Here is a 20,886-nt window from a genome sequence, read left to right as displayed (position 1 = left end):
AGTCCCTGGGCAGGCTGATGTCAACAAATAAAGTTAATAATACATTTATCCCAAAAAATGTAAACAAATGTAAAACTTATAGCCTATAAAGGTCTCTAATGTCGTATTTTGCCAACAAACTAAAATCAAAACCGTGATATGGCTTTGTGCCTTTATAAAACAGCAAAAGACAGTGATTTAATTCAGATTATAGGCGATCTGTTTGTGCGGCGTGTTTTAAAGAGAATCAGCTGGTGATCTAGTGTTAGTTTTCTCCAAAATGAAAGCTCAAGGGTTTATCTCTTGCAAGTGAAGTGTCATGATTCATGTCTTGTGTTTCCCTGGTCTTGTGTGGACTTATTTCCTGTTCTGTGCCATATTTTGTAGTCCTTTGTAGTTTTTCGTGTTGATTAGTTTTCCCCAGGTGTTTCCTATTCCTTCATGTTCATTATTGTTTGTTCGTTTCATTAAACTCCACTGCACTTGGATCCTCATCTCTGTCTGCCTTCCTTGATTCCCCTGTTTCGTTACAAGAAGAAATTAGGACAAAACTACTGTGATTTCCATATACTGTAGTTTAAAGTAAAATATACTTAAGAATTATTCATTTTAATTTATTTTACAGTACATTTGTTTTACAAATCGGCTGTTTGGATATTACGGTCATAGCTAATGTAGATGGAGACTCTATCACAACTAAAAAGATGTTTGAGCCCTCTTTAATGTCCAGGTACAAGTCAATGCTTTTTCTTTGTTCAGTTTGCACACTGTACATGGGTTGAAACTCTTATTTTTTTAAGCTCAAAGTGCACCAGATTGATGCATTTAACCTTAAAAACATACAACATTTTCTTACGGGGTGGGGGTTCCTTTTAAGTCAGTCCATGGACAAACTACATTTGGGCTAAGCCCTGAATGTTCACAATGACTGGCTCCGCCCCTGGTAGGTGTGTGTAAGTACACAAACTAATAAGCTAGATACTTTTTTTACCATTTCTTCAGAACTCACAGAGCAAGAGCGAGAGAGCAGGTAATTTATTAGTTATTAAGAGAATTAATACACAATCTAATACACAATTCATCAGTTGTGAGGGTTTGTTCGATTAGCAGTTGTTTAAGCTTTAGAAAATGATTTGTTTAAGCTCAAAAGAAGTTTTTCACATTCATTGAGTGTTTAATGACATTATAATTTTATGTATTGACTTTCATTGATGAAAAGTGTTATAAGGCATTTAAAGATCTGTATTTTTTTTTTTTTTACTGTATATTGTGTTTTTTGGTCATATTGATACCTCAGCAGTAATGGGTTAACTTTACAAGGAGTGCATCACGTGTATGCTCAATTTTGAATTAGTGTTGACTGTGATCAGTTTCTGTTTGACCAGTTTCACAGTGTGTGTCATTATTCATCGTTAGGCCGGCTACACACCGGCTGCGTGGCGAGTCCGTTTGGCTCCCATGTTAACAGAGCTTGCACACTGACTGCGAGTCGACGCGCGCGTCTCAGGCGCGGAAACGCGCGCATGCTAGAAACAGAACCGACGCCTATTTTTCACGGAAGCGTTTCCAGGCAAAATAGAATAGGAAAATATGTTTATATGTCATTTTGACACGAATACATATTAATGAATGGCATTTTGATGTTTGAAAGTCTATAAGTTTTGACATAAATGCAGATATAAATGTAATTTAAAAAATAATAATAATAATAATCGATTTTTTTTAAATTGTATCACAATACAGAACGAAATATTCTGTAGCCTATTTTGCCGTCAATACTGCCGACGTTGTCTTTGCTGCTATATATTTATGTTTAACATGAAGTATAGGCCTTCCACAACTCTCTCCCCATACGTCGAATATACCACCAATGAGGCTCATCATAAGTTATCATATGTGTTGCTGACACGCTCACGCCACGCAGCCAGTCACTGTTCGTGGTCGTTCAGTTCAGTATTTTGAGTTTTGTTTAACAAAGCCTAAAAACTGGTGTGATTAGATACTTCCAACTTATTTATCAACCGCCTGTGCCAGAGGATAAACTTGCTTTACCGGTTTCAGCGGTGTAGTAGGCCTAGTTCATTGTGAGCTGTGGAGACAAAAAATACAATCTTTTACAAAGATAAAATAAACTCTTTAGAAAAATACTGTTGTGCTTTAATGGGATGGATTAGGAAATGTAATGTATCAGATGAGTCCCATGGAAGGGTTAAAGGGCTAAAGGCAAAATATGTGCTTTTCACTGCTCAGCTGTAGTGAAAATGGTCTTTCTGGTCAAGGTGGCTGTCCAAGACTACCAAGTTTTATACATTTAACACATTAATGATGTGAAGTTATGAATATATTATTAATAAATGTCATCTGATGATGTGAATAACAAAAAATAAATAAAATGTAAATCACAGAGACAAAATAATATACATCAGTAGTAGTTTACTACAGTTTAGTTTTATCTTGTGATGCATACATTTTTCTTAAACTTCATTGGACATAACTTACAAGATTGTTGAAAAAACATTTAAGGATTTGAAAACTCTAAAATGCCCCCCCCAAAAAAGCATAATCATAAGCAGTTTGTACAATAACAAATGTATTGAGAAGAGCTTGTTCAATAATATAGTTGATAATGAAAGCATTGAAAGTGCCTGTTTTTTGTTTCATGCACATTTAGGAACTCGCGTGTCAACCCAGCTAACAGATATGATTTAAGAATGTTTTGTTAACATCCATGAAGTTATGAAAAGTTCTCTAAATGTTCAAAACGTCTATTTTTAAAAATGTTTTGAAACCCTTTTTTTCCTATTTATGTGTCCATCCACAAAAGATAATGTTTTTGTGCTGATGTTTTGAGAACATTTTTAAAGACCAGATCACTTTGAACAAACATTCTATTAATGTTACTGAAAGAACGTTTGCTCATTACCTTGAGAGAACCTTGCCAGAACGTTAGCAAAGACTATAGAATAACACAAGATGCGTCACTCAAATTGTTTCGAACGGGGAAAAGTGCTCAATATGGCGGAATAAGTCCCGCCTTCTAAGTAAGAGCCAATCGCCGATTGGTAAAGTCACTGTAGCTGCCGTTAGAAGCTCTGGTTCCTATAGGACTCGCGCTTCAACTGTGCATGCGCGTTAGCTTGATCCAGCCTGGAAAATTTCGTTTTCTGTCATGATTCGAGCGTTTAGAAACAAAATGTATGAGAAAGTTGATGTCAGATTTTATTGGTGATTTCAACTATGAAATTTAATCCTAAGCTTGGCAAACAGTTTTGGAGAATTTGATGTTTTCCGATTCAAAGAGACAGGAGCTGCACTCGCATGCCCGAGAAGCGTTTCAAAGATGGCCGCCGACTGAACCTTCAGTTTGAGACTGGTAGACCAGTTAGCTGGGAAAATCCAGCTAAAAGACACTGGATCCAAATAGTGCACTCATATAATAAAAGGTGTGTCACTGCACTAAGGAATGGTGAAAGAGAATTACTACAACTACAGATGTGGTTGTTTGCTCTTTTTCTACTTAAGTTCCCCACTATTGGTCAACCATCACTTGTAGTCTTTGTCTTGGTCATTATCTCTGAACACACTTAGAAGACTACATAGATGTGTAACATAGAAACTGCATGAGATTTGTTGTGGTCTTGCTGGAATTTTTCTTCAAATACTTGATAGGCTACTTGATTATTTACAGTAGTTCCTGTTTTTACACATTAGTTAACCCCTGAAGTGTTCTTCAATCCTTATATCTCTCTCTCTCTCTTTCAGATGGACGGGCCGATGCGTGTGTTGGTGACGGGTGGCAGTGGACTGGTGGGACGAGCGATAGAGCGAGTGGTGAAAGAGGGTGAAGCGAGAGAAGGAGAAGAATGGATATTCCTCTCATCCAAAGATGCCAATCTCATGTAAGAGATCCTGAACAAACACTCATGAGACGTCACACCACAACACAATCATATCATATATTATGACATACATTGTACGGCCCTACTTTTGATTTATTCATTCAAAATGGCCAAGTTCCATTTGTGAATGGATTCCGCGATTCGATCCGTGTCGCTTCGCAAACACAGACGGGGTGAATTTATAATTTATAAATGAAAGTGTGAAAGTTCTGACACAAAACAAAGTTGTTATGTATCCTCACGCTTTTTTAAGTGGGAAGACGGAAATCCTTGGCCTTTCCTTGTGGGTATACGGCGTATACCTGCGTATCACGTAGACTAGACCACTGATTACTGGTCAGAAGTCAGATTGTGGACTGGGAGCCTTCAAATTTTTAATCCAGTTCTGTTTGCTTGAAGATCAGATTCATCACGCCAGTATGGAGATGAAGTTGGTCTTAGGTCTGTACAGAGGACTTGGTTCTTGTGGTCTTTGTTGAGGATCTGTGCCGATGGCTGTCGTGTCGACGAGATCTTCAAAGGGGATTGTCTAGTTGACACGGTCTCTGCTGACATTCAGGGCTGCGTTGTTGTCATATCTAGGCACAGGTCCACCATCTGGTCAGGATACGGCCCGGATATGGATTACTAAGGTAACCTCAGGATAAACAGGGAGACTAATATTAGCGTAGATGCCATTCTTCTTACGATGTAACAAGTACATCAGGTGTTGTAGTAGTAAGTGTTCCTAAGTTCCGGTTGACCTGATTTATGCAGTCTAACAATCATTTTACTGATTTGAGTAATAGAAATTGATAATGTGTTATGTGTAAGCCAGGTTAAAAAGATTTGTTTAGTCTAGATTTAAACTGACAGAGTGTGTCTGCTTCCCGAACAATGTTAGGAAGACTGTTCCAGAGTTTAGGTGCTAAATAGAAAAAGGATCTACCGCCAGCAGTCGATTTTGATATTCTAGGTATTATCAACAACTGGCCAGAATTTTGAGATCGCAATAGACGTGAAGGACTATAATGCGTTAAGAGCTCACTCAAGTACTGGGGAGCTAAACCATTTAGTGCTTTGTAAGTAATAAGCAATATTTTAAAACGTGTAAGATGTTTAATAGGGAGCCAATGCAGTGTTGACAGAACCGAGCTGCTGCGTTTTGGACCAGTTGGAGTTTGTTTATTAAGCATGCAGGGCAACCACCCAGTAATCCAATATTCTAGCCTTGAGCTTATGAAACTTTTCTGCAATTGTATTTGAGAGTTTATGTCATAATTTAGATATATTTTTAAGACGGAAAAATGCTGTTTTACAGGTGCTAGAAATGTGACTTTCAAATGAAAGATTGGTATCAGAGCACACCCAGAACTCTTTAACACCCGTGCTTTACTTTCTTGTTTGTCTATTACATTCTTAATTACTCTTTTTGTGTAAAAACTTTAAGCAGTCTTGCACTGCGTGGATAGCTATAGACCCTTTCCAAAAAATTTGAATATCACGGAAACGTTTATTTATTTCCATAATTCCATTCAAAACGTTAAACTTCCATAGATTATAGATTCAGGGCCCACAACTTAAACGATTTCAAGTATTTAGTTGTTTATTTGTACATAATTTGGGCTTCCAGCTCATAAAACCCACGAAAACAGGATTTCAAAAAATTTGAATATTACATGAAATCACACAGTAATTACACAGTGATAGCATGGTCACTGAACCAGGTTTTGGTTCTTTTGGCAGTGTGGGCAGGTGCAAATCCTGCTGGAAAATGAAGGAAGCATCTCCATAAAGCTTGTCTGCTGAAGGAAGCATGAAGTGCTCTGAAAATGTCCTGGTAGACGGCTGCGTTGAGTGGACAGCACAGTGGACCAACACCAGCCGATGACATGGCTCCCCAAACCAACACAGCCTGTGGAAACTTCACACTGGACTTCAAGCATCTTGGATTGTGTGCCTCTCCATTCTTCCTCCAGACTCTGGGACTTTGGTTTCCAAATGAGATGCAAAATTTGCTCTCATCAGAAAAGAGGACTTTGGTCCACTGTGCTTTATTAAATCCGGAGTCAACGCAGCCGTCTACCAGGACATTTCCAGAGCACTTCATGCTTCCTTCATTTTCCAGCAGGATTTGCACCTGCCCACACTGCCAAAAGAACCAAAACCTGGTTCAATGACCATGCTATCACTGTGTAATTACTGTGTGATTTCATGTAATATTCAAATTTTTTAAAATCCTGTTTTCATGGGTTTTATGAGCTGGAAGCCCAAATTATGTACAAATAAACAACTAAATACTTGAAATCGTTTAAGTTGTGGGCCCTGAATCTATAATCTATGGAAGTTTAATGTTTTGAATGGAATTATGGAAATAAATAAACTTTTCCATGATATAAAATTTTTTTTTGGAAAGGGTCTGTATGTTAACAATCTAGCATAATCTTTATCGATACACAATTCATATCGTCATATCACACATCCCTTCCCTACACATGAAACTTTAGTTAGCCACGCCCATGGTTATTTATATATCGTGGTATTCACAAAATAGAAAAATTGCCATACTGCCAGTGTATAAATTAATTTATGTTTCTCTGGATTTTAGAAAGCTTTTATTTGATTGCTTATTGTCTATTTGTATTGCATGATAACTGTATTTACATGTGCTGTTTCAGGAGCGCTGAAGAGACGAGATCAGTCTTCCAGAAGCATCGTCCGACACACGTCATTCATTTGGCCGCCATGGTGGGCGGGCTCTACAAAAACATGAGACAGAACCTGGACTTCTGGGTAATTATTAATAATTATTATTAAATAACATTGGAAATATGTAATAAAAGCTTGGAAATATCACTGTTGAATAAGTGAACTGTACATTGACTGTATTTGTTTGTTGTTTTCAGAGGAATAATGTATTTGTCAATGACAACGTGCTGCAGACTGCTCAGGAGTTCGGGGTGGTGAAGGTCGTTTCTTGCCTGTCCACGTGTATATTCCCAGATAAAACCACCTACCCGATAGATGAGACCATGGTAAACTCTCTCACACACACACTCTCTTTGAATAAACTTTACAAAAGTGGTCACTGCCACCCTTTAAGGGGGACCTATTAAGCAAAATTCACTTTGAACATAAATGTGTGTCAGCAGTGTGTACACAACCACCCTATAATGGTAAAAATCCACCCACTCCTTTAATCCCCATAAATCATAAGCAGTGTCTCAAAACAATCTGTTTACAGATTCTACCTTTTGTGATGTCACAAAATGCCTAGGCCCCACCCACGACTGCTGACAGACTCTGCCCTATTAGCATAGACCCGCCCACAGTGGGCTATACACAATCCGCCATTTTCTACGCGCTGGAGCAGCTGTAGTGATACGAAAAATGTCTCAAGTTTCCTATTAAGAAAGCCAGGTGTGTTGTTGTTGGATGTAAGAGTGAGCATTTACTCCCGACAACTGAGCCACTGAAGACGCAGTGGATTACAATTTGTTTATGATGGGAATGTGCCCCTTAGGTTACCTAAAATCGTTCATGTCTGCGCTAATCATTTGACACCAGACTGCTTTGTAAGCAAGGGTCAATACAAAGCAGGTTTAGCTAAAAAGTTGTTTGGGATGTTGGTTGCCAGACAGACTCTTCAGAGCTGCATAGTGTTGTTACACAACTACAGTGAGGAAAATAAGTATTTGAACACCCTGCTATTTTGCAAGTTCTCCCACTTGGAAATCCTGGAGGGGTCTGAAATTGTCATCATAGGTGCATGTCCACTGTGAGAGACAAAAAAAAAAAATCCAGAAATCACAATGTATGATTTTTTTAACTATTTATTTGTATGATACAGCTGCAAATAAGTATTTGAACACCTGTCTATCAGCTAGAATTCTGACCCTCAAAGACCTGTTAGTCTGCCTTTAAAATGTCCACCTCCACTCCATTTATTATCCTAAATTAGATGCACCTGTTTGAGGTCGTTAGCTGCATAAAGACACCTGTCCACCCCATACAATCAGTAAGAATCCAACTACTAACATGGCCAAGACCAAAGAGCTGTCCAAAGATACTAGAGACAAAATTGTACACCTCCACAAGGCTGGAAAGGGCTACGGGGAAATTGCCAAGCAGCTTGGTGAAAAAAGGTCCACTGTTGGAGCAATCACTAGAAAATGGAAGAAGCTAAACATGACTGTCAATCTCCCTCGGACTGGGGCTCCATGCAAGATCTCACCTCGTGGGGTCTCAATGATCCTAAGAAAGGTGAGAAATCAGCCCAGAACTACACGGGAGGAGCTGGTCAATGACCTGAAAAGAGCTGGGACCACCGTTTCCAAGGTTACTGTTGGTAATACACTAAGACGTCATGGTTTGAAATCATGCATGGCACAGAAGGTTCCCCTGCTTAAACCAGCACATGTCAAGGCCCGTCTTAAGTTTGCCAATGACCATTTGGATGATCCAGAGGAGTCATGGGAGAAAGTCATGTGGTCAGATGAGACCAAAATAGAACTTTTTGGTCATAATTCCACTAAACGTGTTTGGAGGAAGAAGAATGATGAGTACCATCCCAAGAACACCATCCCTACTGTGAAGCATGGGGGTGGTAGCATCATGCTTTGGGGTGTTTTTCTGCACATGGGACAGGGCGACTGCACTGTATTAAGGAGAGGATGACCGGGGCCATGTATTGCGAGATTTTGGGGAACAACCTCCTTCCCTCAGTTAGAGCATTGAAGATGGGTCGAGGCTGGGTCTTCCAACATGACAATGACCCGAAGCACACAGCCAGGATAACATGCTTTGGGGTGTTTTTCTGCACATGGGACAGGGCGACTGCACTGTATTAAGGAGAGGATGACCGGGGCCATGTATTGCGAGATTTTGGGGAACAACCTCCTTCCCTCAGTTAGAGCATTGAAGATGGGTCGAGGCTGGGTCTTCCAACATGACAATGACCCGAAGCACACAGCCAGGATAACCAAGGAGTGGCTCTGTAAGAAGCATATCAAGGTTCTGGCGTGGCCTAGCCAGTCTCCAGACCTAAACCTAAACCCAATAGAGAATCTTTGGAGGGAGCTCAAACTCCGTGTTTCTCAGCGACAGCCCAGAAACCTGACTGATCTAGAGAAGATCTGTGTGGAGGAGTGGGCCAAAATCCCTCCTGCAGTGTGTGCAAACCTGGTGAAAAACTACAGGAAACGTTTGACCTCTGTAATTGCAAACAAAGGCTACTGTACCAAATATTAACATTGATTTTCTCAGGTGTTCAAATACTTATTTGCAGCTGTATCATACAAATAAATAGTTAAAAAATCATACATTGTGATTTCTGGATTTTTTTTTAGATTATGTCTCTCACAGTGGACATGCACCTACGATGACAATTTCAGACCCCTCCATGATTTCTAAGTGGGAGAACTTGCAAAATAGCTCAAATACTTATTTTCCTCACTGTATTATTCTCAAAGTTGTTGCTACAGCCAGAGTCTCTCCTACATCTGTGTCCAACTCAGAGTCATACATATAGGGCTGAACACCTGTATTTACGTTGTCAGTCATATTGCTTCTCCTGATTTGTTATTGCCGTAGGATCGGCACAAGCTGTTAAGGCCACTCCCTCTTCTGGAAAGGGGGCGGAGAGCAGCAGGTAATTTGCATTTAAAGAGACACACACGAAAACGGCGTGTTTTTGCTCTCACCCAAAGAGGGACAATTTGGACAAGCTATAATAATCTATTATCAGTATTTTGAGCTGAAATTTTACAGACATTCTGGGGACACCAGAGACTTATATTACATCTTGTGAAAAGGGCAGTGATGGGGACGAGACCGCCTATGCCGAGTCCGAGTCAAGACCGAGTCCGTTGGTTTTCAAATTCAGTCGAGTCCGAGTCAAGACCGAGTCTTTGAGAAAGCAAGTCCGAGTCGAGACCGAGTCTTTAGGAGTCGAGACCAAGACCATAAAAACATGTCAGTTTTCATATTCATGATTTAATATCACCCCAGTTAATAATCAACAGTTAGGCCTACAGACTAAGCTAGATTGGGAATTGTTTAGAGGAGCAGTCTTAACGTCTTAATATGGACTATGCTTTTACTATCATTAAAAAAATCCCTACCACATGCATCATCTTCTGCCTATTTTTCTAAACTGCTTCAACAGTGCTGCTCTGTCATCAACATGTTAAGCCCACCCTGACTTTTTTAATCATAGTTAGGACATGCAGAGCAAATTAAAATTTTCTAGTGGTATGTATTCTAGTGGACTAGTGATGGGGACAAGACCGCCTATGCCGAGTCCGAGTCTTTGAAGGGTCGAGTCCGAGTCAAGACCGAGTCTTTGAAGGGTCGAGTCCGAGTCAAGACCGAGTCTTTGAAGGAACAAAGTCCGAGAAAGCAGAAATCGGTCTCGATTTACTACATCACTAGAAAAGGGCTATAATAGTTCCCTTTAAAAAAGGTTATAATATGTACCATTTACCAATATGTAATTGTTTTGTACCAATATGTACCTTTGAGGTACTAATATGCACTCTTTAGGTACAAAGGTATACCTTTTGAAAGGGTACCAAGACCGATTTGCACCTTTTTTTTTCAGAATGCAACTTTAATTGGCAGATGTTGGGATGGTTTATATTTAGCATTTCTTTTTAGGGCTTATAACATGATCAATTTTCCTTCTATGATTCATTGTCATATGAAAACATAGCCTACTGTAACTCAAGACTTCCTCTGCTGAATCAGAGTCAAGTTCAGTAGCGGCTCCTGACCGTAATTTTAGGTAGGGCAGATTCTGGGTCTTTGCGGCAGTTTATGATAAACATTTTGTAAGCTTTATAAGACACACTTTTGGAAGAAGTCTAACGTCTTTGTGTTATTCAGCCTGCGGGTGGCGCTCTAATGTGGATTGTCAGGTCTTAAGTACACATGACACACTCATAGAATGCTATCTTAGTAATGCTTTAAGTGCCCATATTATGCTATTTTAGAGGCTCCTAATGTTGTTTTGGAGGTCTCCTACAACAGATTTACATGCATCAAAAGTCAAAAAACAGTTTCATTTTCTCATAATATACATTGCACATCACATTTTTCAATGATTCTCAAATGAATCAGTCTCTCTAAATCCATCCTTTCCGAAAGCTGCCCTGCTCTGATTGGCCAGACGGCCCAGTCTGTTGTGATTGGTCTATCGCGTACAGCGCCTGTAGGAAGCTACACGCCCATTACCATAACTGAACGTCAGCTCTGTCCACGGGCTTCCTTAAGCTCAGCTATTGAGGCAAATACTGACAAAGTATTTGAAGTTTCCCCTCCTCGAGCTGCCACCTTACCGTGGTGGAGGGGTTTGAGTACCCGAATGATTCTAGGAGCTATGTTGTCCGGGGCTATATGCCCCTGGTAGGGTCTCCCATGGCAAACAGGTCCTGGGTGACGGGTCAGACTAAGAGCGGTTCACAACAGACCCCCAGCTATGGGTTAAATAGTTTTACAGCCATCAGACAATGGCTCCACTGCCTTGTGGATATCTCCGGGAGGAGTAAATGCTAAGGAGTAAACCCGACAGAAATCCGGAGTGGAGTCCGTTAGGCGGTAAGAATGACTATTTGTCACCTTTCCGGCAACTCCTGCAGCCAAGCCAGGTGCCAAATGTCGTGCTTCGCACTCCTTTGGACCCCACTAGCGAGGCCGAGAGGGGGATTCTGACGAATGGGCAGCCCAGGATCTCCATATATCGTGCCCAGGCTATGCGTCCTGGAGAGGCCACTCCAGTATCGCTGCTCGCAGTGATAAAAAACAACACGGGAGGCAGCAGTTACGAGTGATAAGTCCAGAGTAAATTGGCGTACGCTCAGACGCTACGGGTTGTCTCCGACGGTGGGAGGGATCATTGAAATCCTACTGGTCAGCTACCGCCCGCCTCAAGCTGGGCAGCCCCCAGCCAGTAAGGTGCTGACCCGCCACAGTCTGCCTGCTTCATTGGGTGCTTGGAGCTAAGGGAACAGACCGACAAGCAGACTGTAAACCTCGCACCAGGCAAAGAAATAAAAAAGCATAAACCACCAATCTTGCGACTAGCAAGCTGGAATGTCAGGACTATGTGCCCTGGCTTTTCCATAGACCTTGAACAGGTTGATGACTTCAGAAAAACAGCAATCATCAATCGTGAGCTCTTGAGGCTGGACATTGACATCGCTGCACTACAGGAGACCAGACTCCCCTCAAATGGCAGCATCAGGGAACAGGAGTACACTTTCTTCTGGCAGGGAAAGGAACCAGACGAACCAAGACTGCATGGCGTTGGGTTTGCAGTTAGAAACTCTCTGCTATCGTCAGTCGAACCGCCAGCAAAAGGTACAGCCCGTATCCTCTCCCTTCGCCTCTCAACCTCCACAGGCCTAGTGAACATCCTGAGCGTCTATGCTCCTACTCTTAGCTCCCCAGCCGAGGCCAAGGAAGAATTCTACGAGGAACTTGTGACTATCATTAAAGGAATTTCCCCCACTGAACAACTGTACGTGCTTGGGGACTTCAACGCCCGGGTGGGAAATGACTGTGATTCCTGGCCCCGCAGTATTGGTCATTTCGGCGTTGGCAGAATGAATGAAAACGGACAGAGACTGCTTGAGCTATGCTCCTACCACGACCTCTGCATAACTAACACATTCTTCTCCACCAAGCCCAACCATAGAGTATCCTGGCGACACCCAAGATCCCATCACTGGCATCAGCTGGACCTCATTATCACCAGAAGAGCCTCACTGAACTGTGTTCTCATTACACGGTGCTATCACAGCGCTGACTGTGACACCGACCATTCACTGGTTTGCAGCAAGGTGCGCCTTCAACCGAAGCGGATCCACCGATCAAAGCAGAAAGGACGCCCACGCATCAACACAGCAAGGACGACAATCCCTGATCTGTGTGAGCGATTTGCTGCCTCCATCACAGAGGCCCTCAGAAATTGCCCAACGGGCAGTGCAGAAGAAAGATGGAATCATATCCGCAACGCCATCTTAAATTCTGCCATGGACACCTTCGGTAAGAAAGAGAGGCAAAATCCAGATTGGTTCGAAGCAGGAATCCTGGAACTTGAGCCAGTCATCACAGCTAAGAGAGCAGCTCTGATCAGCTACAAAAGGGAGCCATCAGAGAGGACGCTCACAGCTCTCAGGAAAGCCAGAAACGATGCCAAAAGGATTGCTCGACGCTGTGCCAACAACTACTGGTTGAATCTTTGTCAGTGCATCCAACTCTCAGCTGACTGTGGTAACATCCGCGCTATGTATGATGGCATGAAGAAGGCCTTCGGCCCAAGAGTTACCAAGGTCACACCCCTAAAGTCCTCCTCGGGAGAAATGATAACAGATCGGGGTAAACAAATGGAGAGATGGGTGGAACATTACCAGGAACTCTATGCAAGAGAAAACATCATCACTACCTCAGCAGTCGAGAACACCAACCTCCTGCCCGTCATGGATGAACTAGATGCTCCCCCTTCTATGGAAGAACTTCGTAAGGCCATCGACTCTCTAGCCTGCAACAAAGCACCAGGCAGCGATGGTATTCCTCCAGAGGTCATCAAGGCTGGGAAGAAGACCATTCTTCTTCACCATTTGCATGAGCTCTTGTTGCAGTGCTGGGAAGAAGGAACAGTGCCCCAGGATATGCGTGACGCAACCATCATCACTCTCTACAAAAACAAAGGAGACCGTAGTGACTGTAACAACTACCGTGGGATATCACTTCTCAGTATAGTTGGGAAAGCCTTTGCCCGGGTAGTACTAGTCAGGTTACAGGCACTAGCAGAGCGCGTATATCCTGAAGCTCAGTGTGGATTCAGAGCAGGGAGGTCAACAGTTGACATGATCTTCTCACTGAGGCAGCTACAAGAGAAATGTCGCGAGCAGAGGCGACCATTGTTCATCGCCTTTATCGACCTGACTAAGGCGTTCGATCTGGTCAGCCGTAAAGGCCTATTCACTCTACTGCAAAGGATAGGATGCCCCCACAAGCTTTTGAGGATTATCATCTCTTTTCACGATGATATGCAAGGCATTGTCCAGTACGATGGCTCTTCCTCAGACCCATTCCCTATCAGAGGTGGAGTGAAGCAGGGCTGTGTACTCGCTCCAGCGCTCTTCGGCACCTTCTTTTCCTTGCTGCTGACCCATGCCTTTAGTAAATCAGAAGAAGGCATATACCTTCACACTCGAACCGATGGAAACCTGTTCAACACAGCACGCCTCCGAGCAAAAACCAAGGTGCGGAAGGTTCTGATACGGGAGATGCTTTACGCAGATGACGCTGCCTTGACTGCACACTCCGAAGCAGCTCTACAACAACTTATCAACCGTTTTGCGGATGCTTGCAGAGACTTTGGCCTCACCATCAGTCTCAAAAAGACCAACATAATGGGCCAAGATGTTAGCAGCATCCCGAATATCTCCATTGCCGACTACACCCTCGAAGTGGTAGATAACTTTACCTACCTCGGCTCTACCATCTCCAGCAACCTCTCCCTGGATGCTGAGCTAAATACTCGGATTGGTAAGGCAACAGCAGCTATGGCTCGCTTAGCAAAGAGAGCTTGGGACAATTCCATGCTGACAACCTACACCAAGATGAGGGTGTATCAAGCTTGTGTGCTCAGTACTCTATTATACGGTAGTGAAGCATGGACCCTGTACTCCCGGCAAGAACGCAGGCTCAACTCATTCCACCTGCGCTGCCTCAGGAAAATCCTGGGCATCACATGGCAAGACCGTGTCCCAAATAAAGACGTTCTGGCCAGGGCGGGAATACCAAGCATGTTTGCATTACTTTGCCAGAAACGCCTGCGCTGGCTAGGCCATGTCAGTCGCATGCAGGATGGTCGTATACCCAAAGATCTACTCTACAGCGAACTTGCTACGGGCTCCAGACCAGCAGGAAGGCCTGTTCTTCGCTACAAAGACGTTTGTAAACGAGACTTGAAGGCAGGCAACATCAATCCAGCAGTCTGGGAAGCAGCAGCTGCAGATCGCTGCACATGGAGGCAGGTTGTCGAAGCAGGCATCAAAGTGTCGGAGAAGAAAAAAGAGGACGAGTGGGAAGAGCGGAGAAAGCGCAGACAGAGGGTTTTACTCGCAGATATAGCACCAAGAGATTCAGACCCAGGCACATACTACACCTGCAGCAACTGCAATAGAGCCTGCCGCTCCAAAATTGGACTGTACAGTCACAGCAGGCGCTGCATACCAACCAAAGAGACTCTTTGACGCATATTCCATTGTCTCTAGAGACAGACGGATGCCAACCAACAACTTTGAAGTTTGAACAGCAAGCTCATTGGCTACTGATACAGCAGGAACCAATCAGCTGTGCCATATAGATAATGATGTGATTGCAAGAGTTTGAGTTAAGGACGTATTAGCCTGCACTATCCAGAGTTTCATTACAGAACTTTGTATTTCTATTCTCAGAACAAACATAAAACAAACACAACACAACTATATAAAGGCTATTAACATTAGCACGTGTAAACTTTCAGTAATTTGATTCGAAGAACAGACATGCCAACTAGTTACTGACCTGATGCAGAATATTCACATAACTGAAGCGGATTGATATAGTCTTGGTCTGGAGCTTCAGACTGCCCCAAATTCCCCAAAGGCTCTCAATTAGAGCGCACTGCAGTTCCATTTTTCACCACAGATTTACATTGGAAAACTGTGGGGCGCTGTAGAGCTAGGGAGGGCTCCAAGTTTATTATCTACAAGATGAGATGATGATTAGACACTTTTAGTTTGGTATTGTCCTATATTTTTTGTCATCTATACAGACGTGTTTCTCTCTCGCTCTGTTTCAGATCCACAAAGGTCCGCCACATGAGTCTAATTTCGGTTATGCCTACGCCAAACGCATGATTGATGTCCACAACAGGTCAGTGTCAAAGTTCATTGGTTATGAGATTTTCTTGGGTGTATCACATGAAAGCATGTCTGTCACATTTTGAAAAAAAGTCTTTTCGATGTATATAATGAATTATTATTTTTATGAGAATTTGTGATGAATGTGTGTGATTGTCATGAAAATAATGTCAAAATAAATGCATCATTATTTGATTTGGGGTCGAAATGGTTGTTTATAGCTTTCATAAATGAAAGAAACAAATCATTGTGTGTTTGTCCATTAGGGCGTGCTTTGAAAAGTACGGTCGGAGATACACAGCCGTCATCCCCACCAATGTTTTTGGACCACATGACAACTTCAACATTGAGGACGGTCACGTGCTTCCAGGATTGATCCACAAGACATACCTGGCAAAGAGTGAGACGCCTTTATGATGAAAAATGAAGCCAAAATATCCCAGAAATGGCGGTTGATATTTGTGCACTGTTACATCATTTGAAGCCTGAGTCTGAGCTGTAGTGATCCTGAGATGGAGCCAGATCCTGCCCGATACTCCCACTCCCGCAATCGCAAGCACAGCTGTCAATCACGACATTACACCCGTTTTTATAGCATTAAATAACTAACTAAAACCAAACTTATTGAAAAAACAAACACTTGAGCATATGCCAGTGTGATGAGAAGTACCCAAAATTACAGAAATCATCTTTAAGGTATAATTCGATTTATTTATTTATTTATTTATTTGGCTCGCGTCCCATTCGGACTGACGCGAAATGTTTTGGCTTCACTCTTCTGTGTGCGACACACTTGATCTAGAGCCTCATTCAAGCAGAGTTCTGTTCACATGTTAAACGTGTTGCGTGTGTTTGTGTGTTTTGTAGAGGAAGGTAAACCTCTGCAGGTCTGGGGTTCAGGTCGTCCTCTACGGCAGTTCATCTACTCTCTGGATCTGGCTCGTCTGTTTCTGTGGGTTTTGAGGGATTATGACGAGGTGGAGCCCATCATTCTGTCAGGTACTCGACCCGTGTCAAATTTAGTGAGTTAGTTCACTCAAGAATGAATATTCTTCCATTAATTACCCGTCCTCATGTCGTTCCAAACCCGCAAGACTTCAGTTTATCTTCAGAATAGTTAAGATATTTTTGATGAAATCGGAGAGATTTCTGTCCCTCCATTGACAGCTACGCAACTACCACTTTGATGCTTCAAAAAGTTCATAAAGAGATCGTAAAACTAATCCGTATGAATTGAGCGGTTTAGTCCAAAATTTTCTGAAGAGACACGATCGCTTTATATGATGAACAGATTGAATTTAGGCTTTTATTCTCATATGTGCATGAACCAATGAGGATCATTCTCGTGTTACGCAGCATGTTTGAGCTTCAGCAAGAACCAATGAGGATCATTCTCGTGCAACTCATGACGTTTGAGCTTCAGCAAGAACCAATGAGGATCATTCTCGTGTTACGCAGCATGTTTGAGCTTCAGCAAGAACCAATGAGGATCATTCTCGTGCAACTCATGACGTTTGAGCTTCAGCAAGAACCAATGAGGATCATTCTCGTGTTACGCAGCATGTTTGAGCTTCAGCAAGAACCAATGAGGATCATTCTCGTGTTACGCAGGATGTTTGAGCTTCAGCAGGAACCAATGAGGTTCATTCTCGTGTTACGCAGGATGTTTGAGCTTCAGCAAGAACCAATGAGGTTCATTCTCGTGTTACGCAGGATGTTTGAGCTTCAGCAAGAACCAATGAGGTTCATTCTCGTGCAACTCAGGATGTTTGAGCTTCAGCAAGAACCAATGAGGTTCATTCTTGTGCAACTCAGCACGTTTGAGCTTCAGCAAGAGGTTTGTTCATAAAGCAGGTTCGGCTGAGCTTCTGTTTATGTTCGCTGATTAATGTTTATATGTGAATAAAAGCCTAAATTCAATCTGTTCATCATATAATGCGATCATGTCCCTTCAGAAAATTTGGACTAAACCGCTCAATTCACACAGATTAATTTCACGATCTCTTTACCTTTATGAAGCATCAAAGTGGTAGTTGCGTAGCTGTCAATGGAGGGACAGAAATCTCTCAGATTTCATCAAAAAGATCTTCATTTATGTTCCGAAGATAAACTGAAGTCTTGCGGGTTTGGAACGACGAGAGTGAGTAATTAATGGAAGAATTTTCATTTTTTGGGTGAACTATCCTTTTAAGATTTAAAAATAAATAAATAAACAAGATCTAAAGTAGTACAACAAAACTATGCATTATAATTCTTCATTTTAGGGATGGAAAACAGTAATCGTGATACGGCATAATGTGATTATTAAACTTCAAAAAGGCGAATAAATGTGAACTGATTAAACATGAAGGGAATTAACACAGAATGTCACATGAAGGAAATAAATCTGAATCTAAATTAATCTGAGATATCTAATTTGATTATCTTTGTCTGTATCTTTAGTCGGAGAGGAGGATGAGTTGTCCATAAAGGACGCTGCGGACGCTGTGGTTGAAGCAATGGGTTTTAAAAGTGACGTGATTGTATCCTTTCACACACAATTACTCTTCTCAGTGTTAATGGAGAATTTTTTTTACGGAACGGTAATCTTTGTTCTGTGGAACACAAAATAAGGTAATTTGCAGACTTTACAGATTTTTCTTGAACTGTTGAGCTTCAAAAAGCATCATAAAAGTAGTCCTTGAATGACAGAGTTTTCCTTTTGGCGTGAACTACCTTTTATCCACAAACCTTAACTAACCGCTCTCAGTATGACACTAGTAAAGCAGACGGTCAATTCAAGAAAACCGCCAGTAACGCCAAACTACGCAAATACCTGCCAGACTTCAAGTTCACACCGTTCAAAGCAGGTGATCAATCTACACTTCTCGCTTCAGCAATTTCTAAATGTTCTTCTATAGTAGTCAAAAGAACAGCCATTAAAAGTGCTTTTATTTTTTCCAGCCATCAAGGAGACGTGTGATTGGTTTGTGGCCAATTATGACATCGCCCGTAAATGAAGATCTTCACATCTCATTGGCTGTGGGGAGTTTGAACTTTTCAGTGCTGGAAAGTGGAAACCAATGATTGATCGAACCATTTCAGCATCCCTTAATAATCTTTATGAAGACAAATAATGCATTTTCAAATGCATTTATTAAAGTCCCCATGAAATCAAAAGGTCTTTTAGTATGAATATGTTAGCCTTACAATGACAAAATTCACATTCAGAAGATATAAGCATTCGAAACCAAGCATTTGAAGCATTCCTGCCAATAAGGATCAATGATTTTGATGACATCACTCTGCACGTCAGCTTTTCATCAGATTTCCTGTCCAATCAAATGCTCTAGAATCTGAAGCTCCGCCCCCTACATTATAAATAGACGCTGAAGCTGCAGCACATGGTGCACTATATAGGGGATAGGGAACGATTCAGACAGTGTAAATATGAAAAAAAACAATGATTAATTTTTCTAAATATCGGTGAACAGTCTTACAAACTCAATAGCTTACAAAAGCTACAGTAAAAACTACATCAACACTAATGTTGGCTAGCAGGCGAGCAGAGGCAAACGGCTTTGCCCTTTGTTTACATAATAGCAACAACATGAAACGTATTATTTGTAGTTGTGTTTTCTATTAACAGTTCCAATTAGAAGACATACAATTTATGATCCACAAACAACAGATTGTCCTGACAAAGTGAGAACGGCACCGTTTCAGGAGAAGCTTTTGAGCGTAGCTGCTTTGTGCTCTCTTAGTTTCTGGAAGCTGTTCTCCGTGCAGCGCACAGATAAACGTTGGGGTTATAATGTTCACGAACAGTGTTTCAAATAAATTTTAACCTTTCTTAAGTTCGTCAGCCTCCGGAAGGCCAAACAAATGAGTTTTGGAAACGGGGTGGAAAAAACCAGGCCGCACACATGTTTTGCGTATACCGTGGGCGGAGATTATTTAAATGAGTAACATTATGACTTCATAAAGCCTGGAAAAAACGTGTTGTTGTCCAAACGAGCCATTTGTTATATTTGTTGAATATGTGATTCAGTTAAATAAAATATCTCCCTTTGGAGTGGACTTTGAGTTTTGTAACCTTGCAGATCTTTTTTTTATGCTCAAACAGCAACATTACACACTAACTAAAGTTGAAAAAGTGAATAAGCATAATAGTACCCCTTTAAAATTAAATTAAGTGGTTAAGTTGATCGACAACACAGCTAAAAGTTACTCATGGAGGTTTTATTTACAAATGTGTATGAGAAGACATAATTGCCAAAAGTATGAGGATTATAATTATTAATATGGGGATAATTAGACAGAAAACTGATGTCTACATTCACAAACAGCATCGCAGAGTTATACAGCTCTAGACCTGTGGTTAAAGCAGAGTTTCTTGTTTGCATAACATGTGGACTGAATAAATCCTTATCTTGCGCAAAATATGCAAGCTGACTTTTAGTGCAATCTATATATTTTATTTATAATACAAATGTAATTTATGTCATTTAGTTTGTTCAGAGATTTAAAGTGTAGTTTTTGAGGAGTGCGCATGTGTGAACGAGCTCAAGTGTAAGAACGAGCTTATGAATTAATCTGGAAATAAAGCAAAATAACTGAGAAAAATGAGAAATAGCCCTCAGATGCATGTCCGTACATTTATAGCAAAACATCTACCAATTGGGACATTCTACCAGAAACGTACATTTCCAGAAAAAAAAATCTTGGGGGAAAAAATATATTTTTCTTAAATCTGAACGTTGAGACATATGGAGGACATGTTAAACTATGAGAAACACATATCATGCCATCTCAGCATGTTTTTATGATTAAATAAAATACATTTTTATATGCATTTCACCCCTAATATGTCAGGCCCTGTCACAGACAAATTTGTATATGTCAGAATGGTTTCCTAATGAATTTCTTTGATACAAATAGCATTTTCTTATTGATCACATGTCCCTGATTGTATCTAACATGGTTTTATAATTCATTTAAGAAATATAAGTAACTTTTCGGTCAACTGTAGTACACAAAATCACAGAATACCCACCAGGCACTCATATAGTTGTAAAATAACTAACTTTACATAGGAGATTTTTATAAAAACATAGTAGTGGATATATACCCCC

General features: G+C 41.3%; 1 protein-coding gene across 2 annotated transcripts; it reads left to right on the top strand.

Moving 5' to 3' along the window:
* Positions 1–940: 940 nt before the first annotated feature.
* LOC311068415 (GDP-L-fucose synthase-like) lies at positions 941–20,370 on the top strand. 2 transcript variants are annotated; one of them, XM_084090850.1, is made up of 10 exons: positions 941–1,009; positions 3,742–3,878; positions 6,536–6,650; positions 6,764–6,892; positions 15,712–15,785; positions 16,039–16,172; positions 16,640–16,771; positions 18,215–18,294; positions 18,522–18,621; positions 18,716–20,370. In XM_084090850.1, the coding sequence occupies exons 2-10, from the start codon at positions 3,742–3,744 to the stop codon at positions 18,769–18,771; spliced, it is 957 nt and encodes a 318-aa protein (XP_083946976.1). In that variant the 5' UTR covers positions 941–1,009; the 3' UTR covers positions 18,772–20,370. The 2 variants fall into 2 exon arrangements, with proteins under 2 accessions (XP_083946976.1, XP_083946977.1); XM_084090851.1 differs by lacking the exon at positions 941–1,009 and having other exon boundaries at positions 3,610–3,878; positions 18,716–20,199.
* The last annotated feature ends 516 nt before the right edge of the window (positions 20,371–20,886 follow it).

The sequence above is a fragment of the Abramis brama genome, assembly GCF_963993115.1.
Source record: "Abramis brama genome assembly, chromosome: 18".
Classification (NCBI taxonomy): domain Eukaryota; kingdom Metazoa; phylum Chordata; class Actinopteri; order Cypriniformes; family Leuciscidae; genus Abramis; species Abramis brama.
The sequence above is the reverse complement of the archived record's forward strand: the minus strand, read 5'-3'. Positions and strand labels throughout refer to the sequence as shown.

Bases quoted from the DNA above. Each gene is read 5' to 3' on its own strand.
- LOC311068415 (XM_084090850.1), top strand. From the start codon at position 3,742: ATGGACGGGCCGATGCGTGTGTTGGTGACGGGTGGCAGTGGACTGGTG. The intron at 3,879-6,535 runs GTAAGAGATCCT...GTGCTGTTTCAG, and splicing joins TCCAAAGATGCCAATCTCAT to GAGCGCTGAAGAGACGAGAT. The intron at 16,173-16,639 runs GTGAGACGCCTT...TGTGTTTTGTAG, and splicing joins CAAGACATACCTGGCAAAGA to AGGAAGGTAAACCTCTGCAG.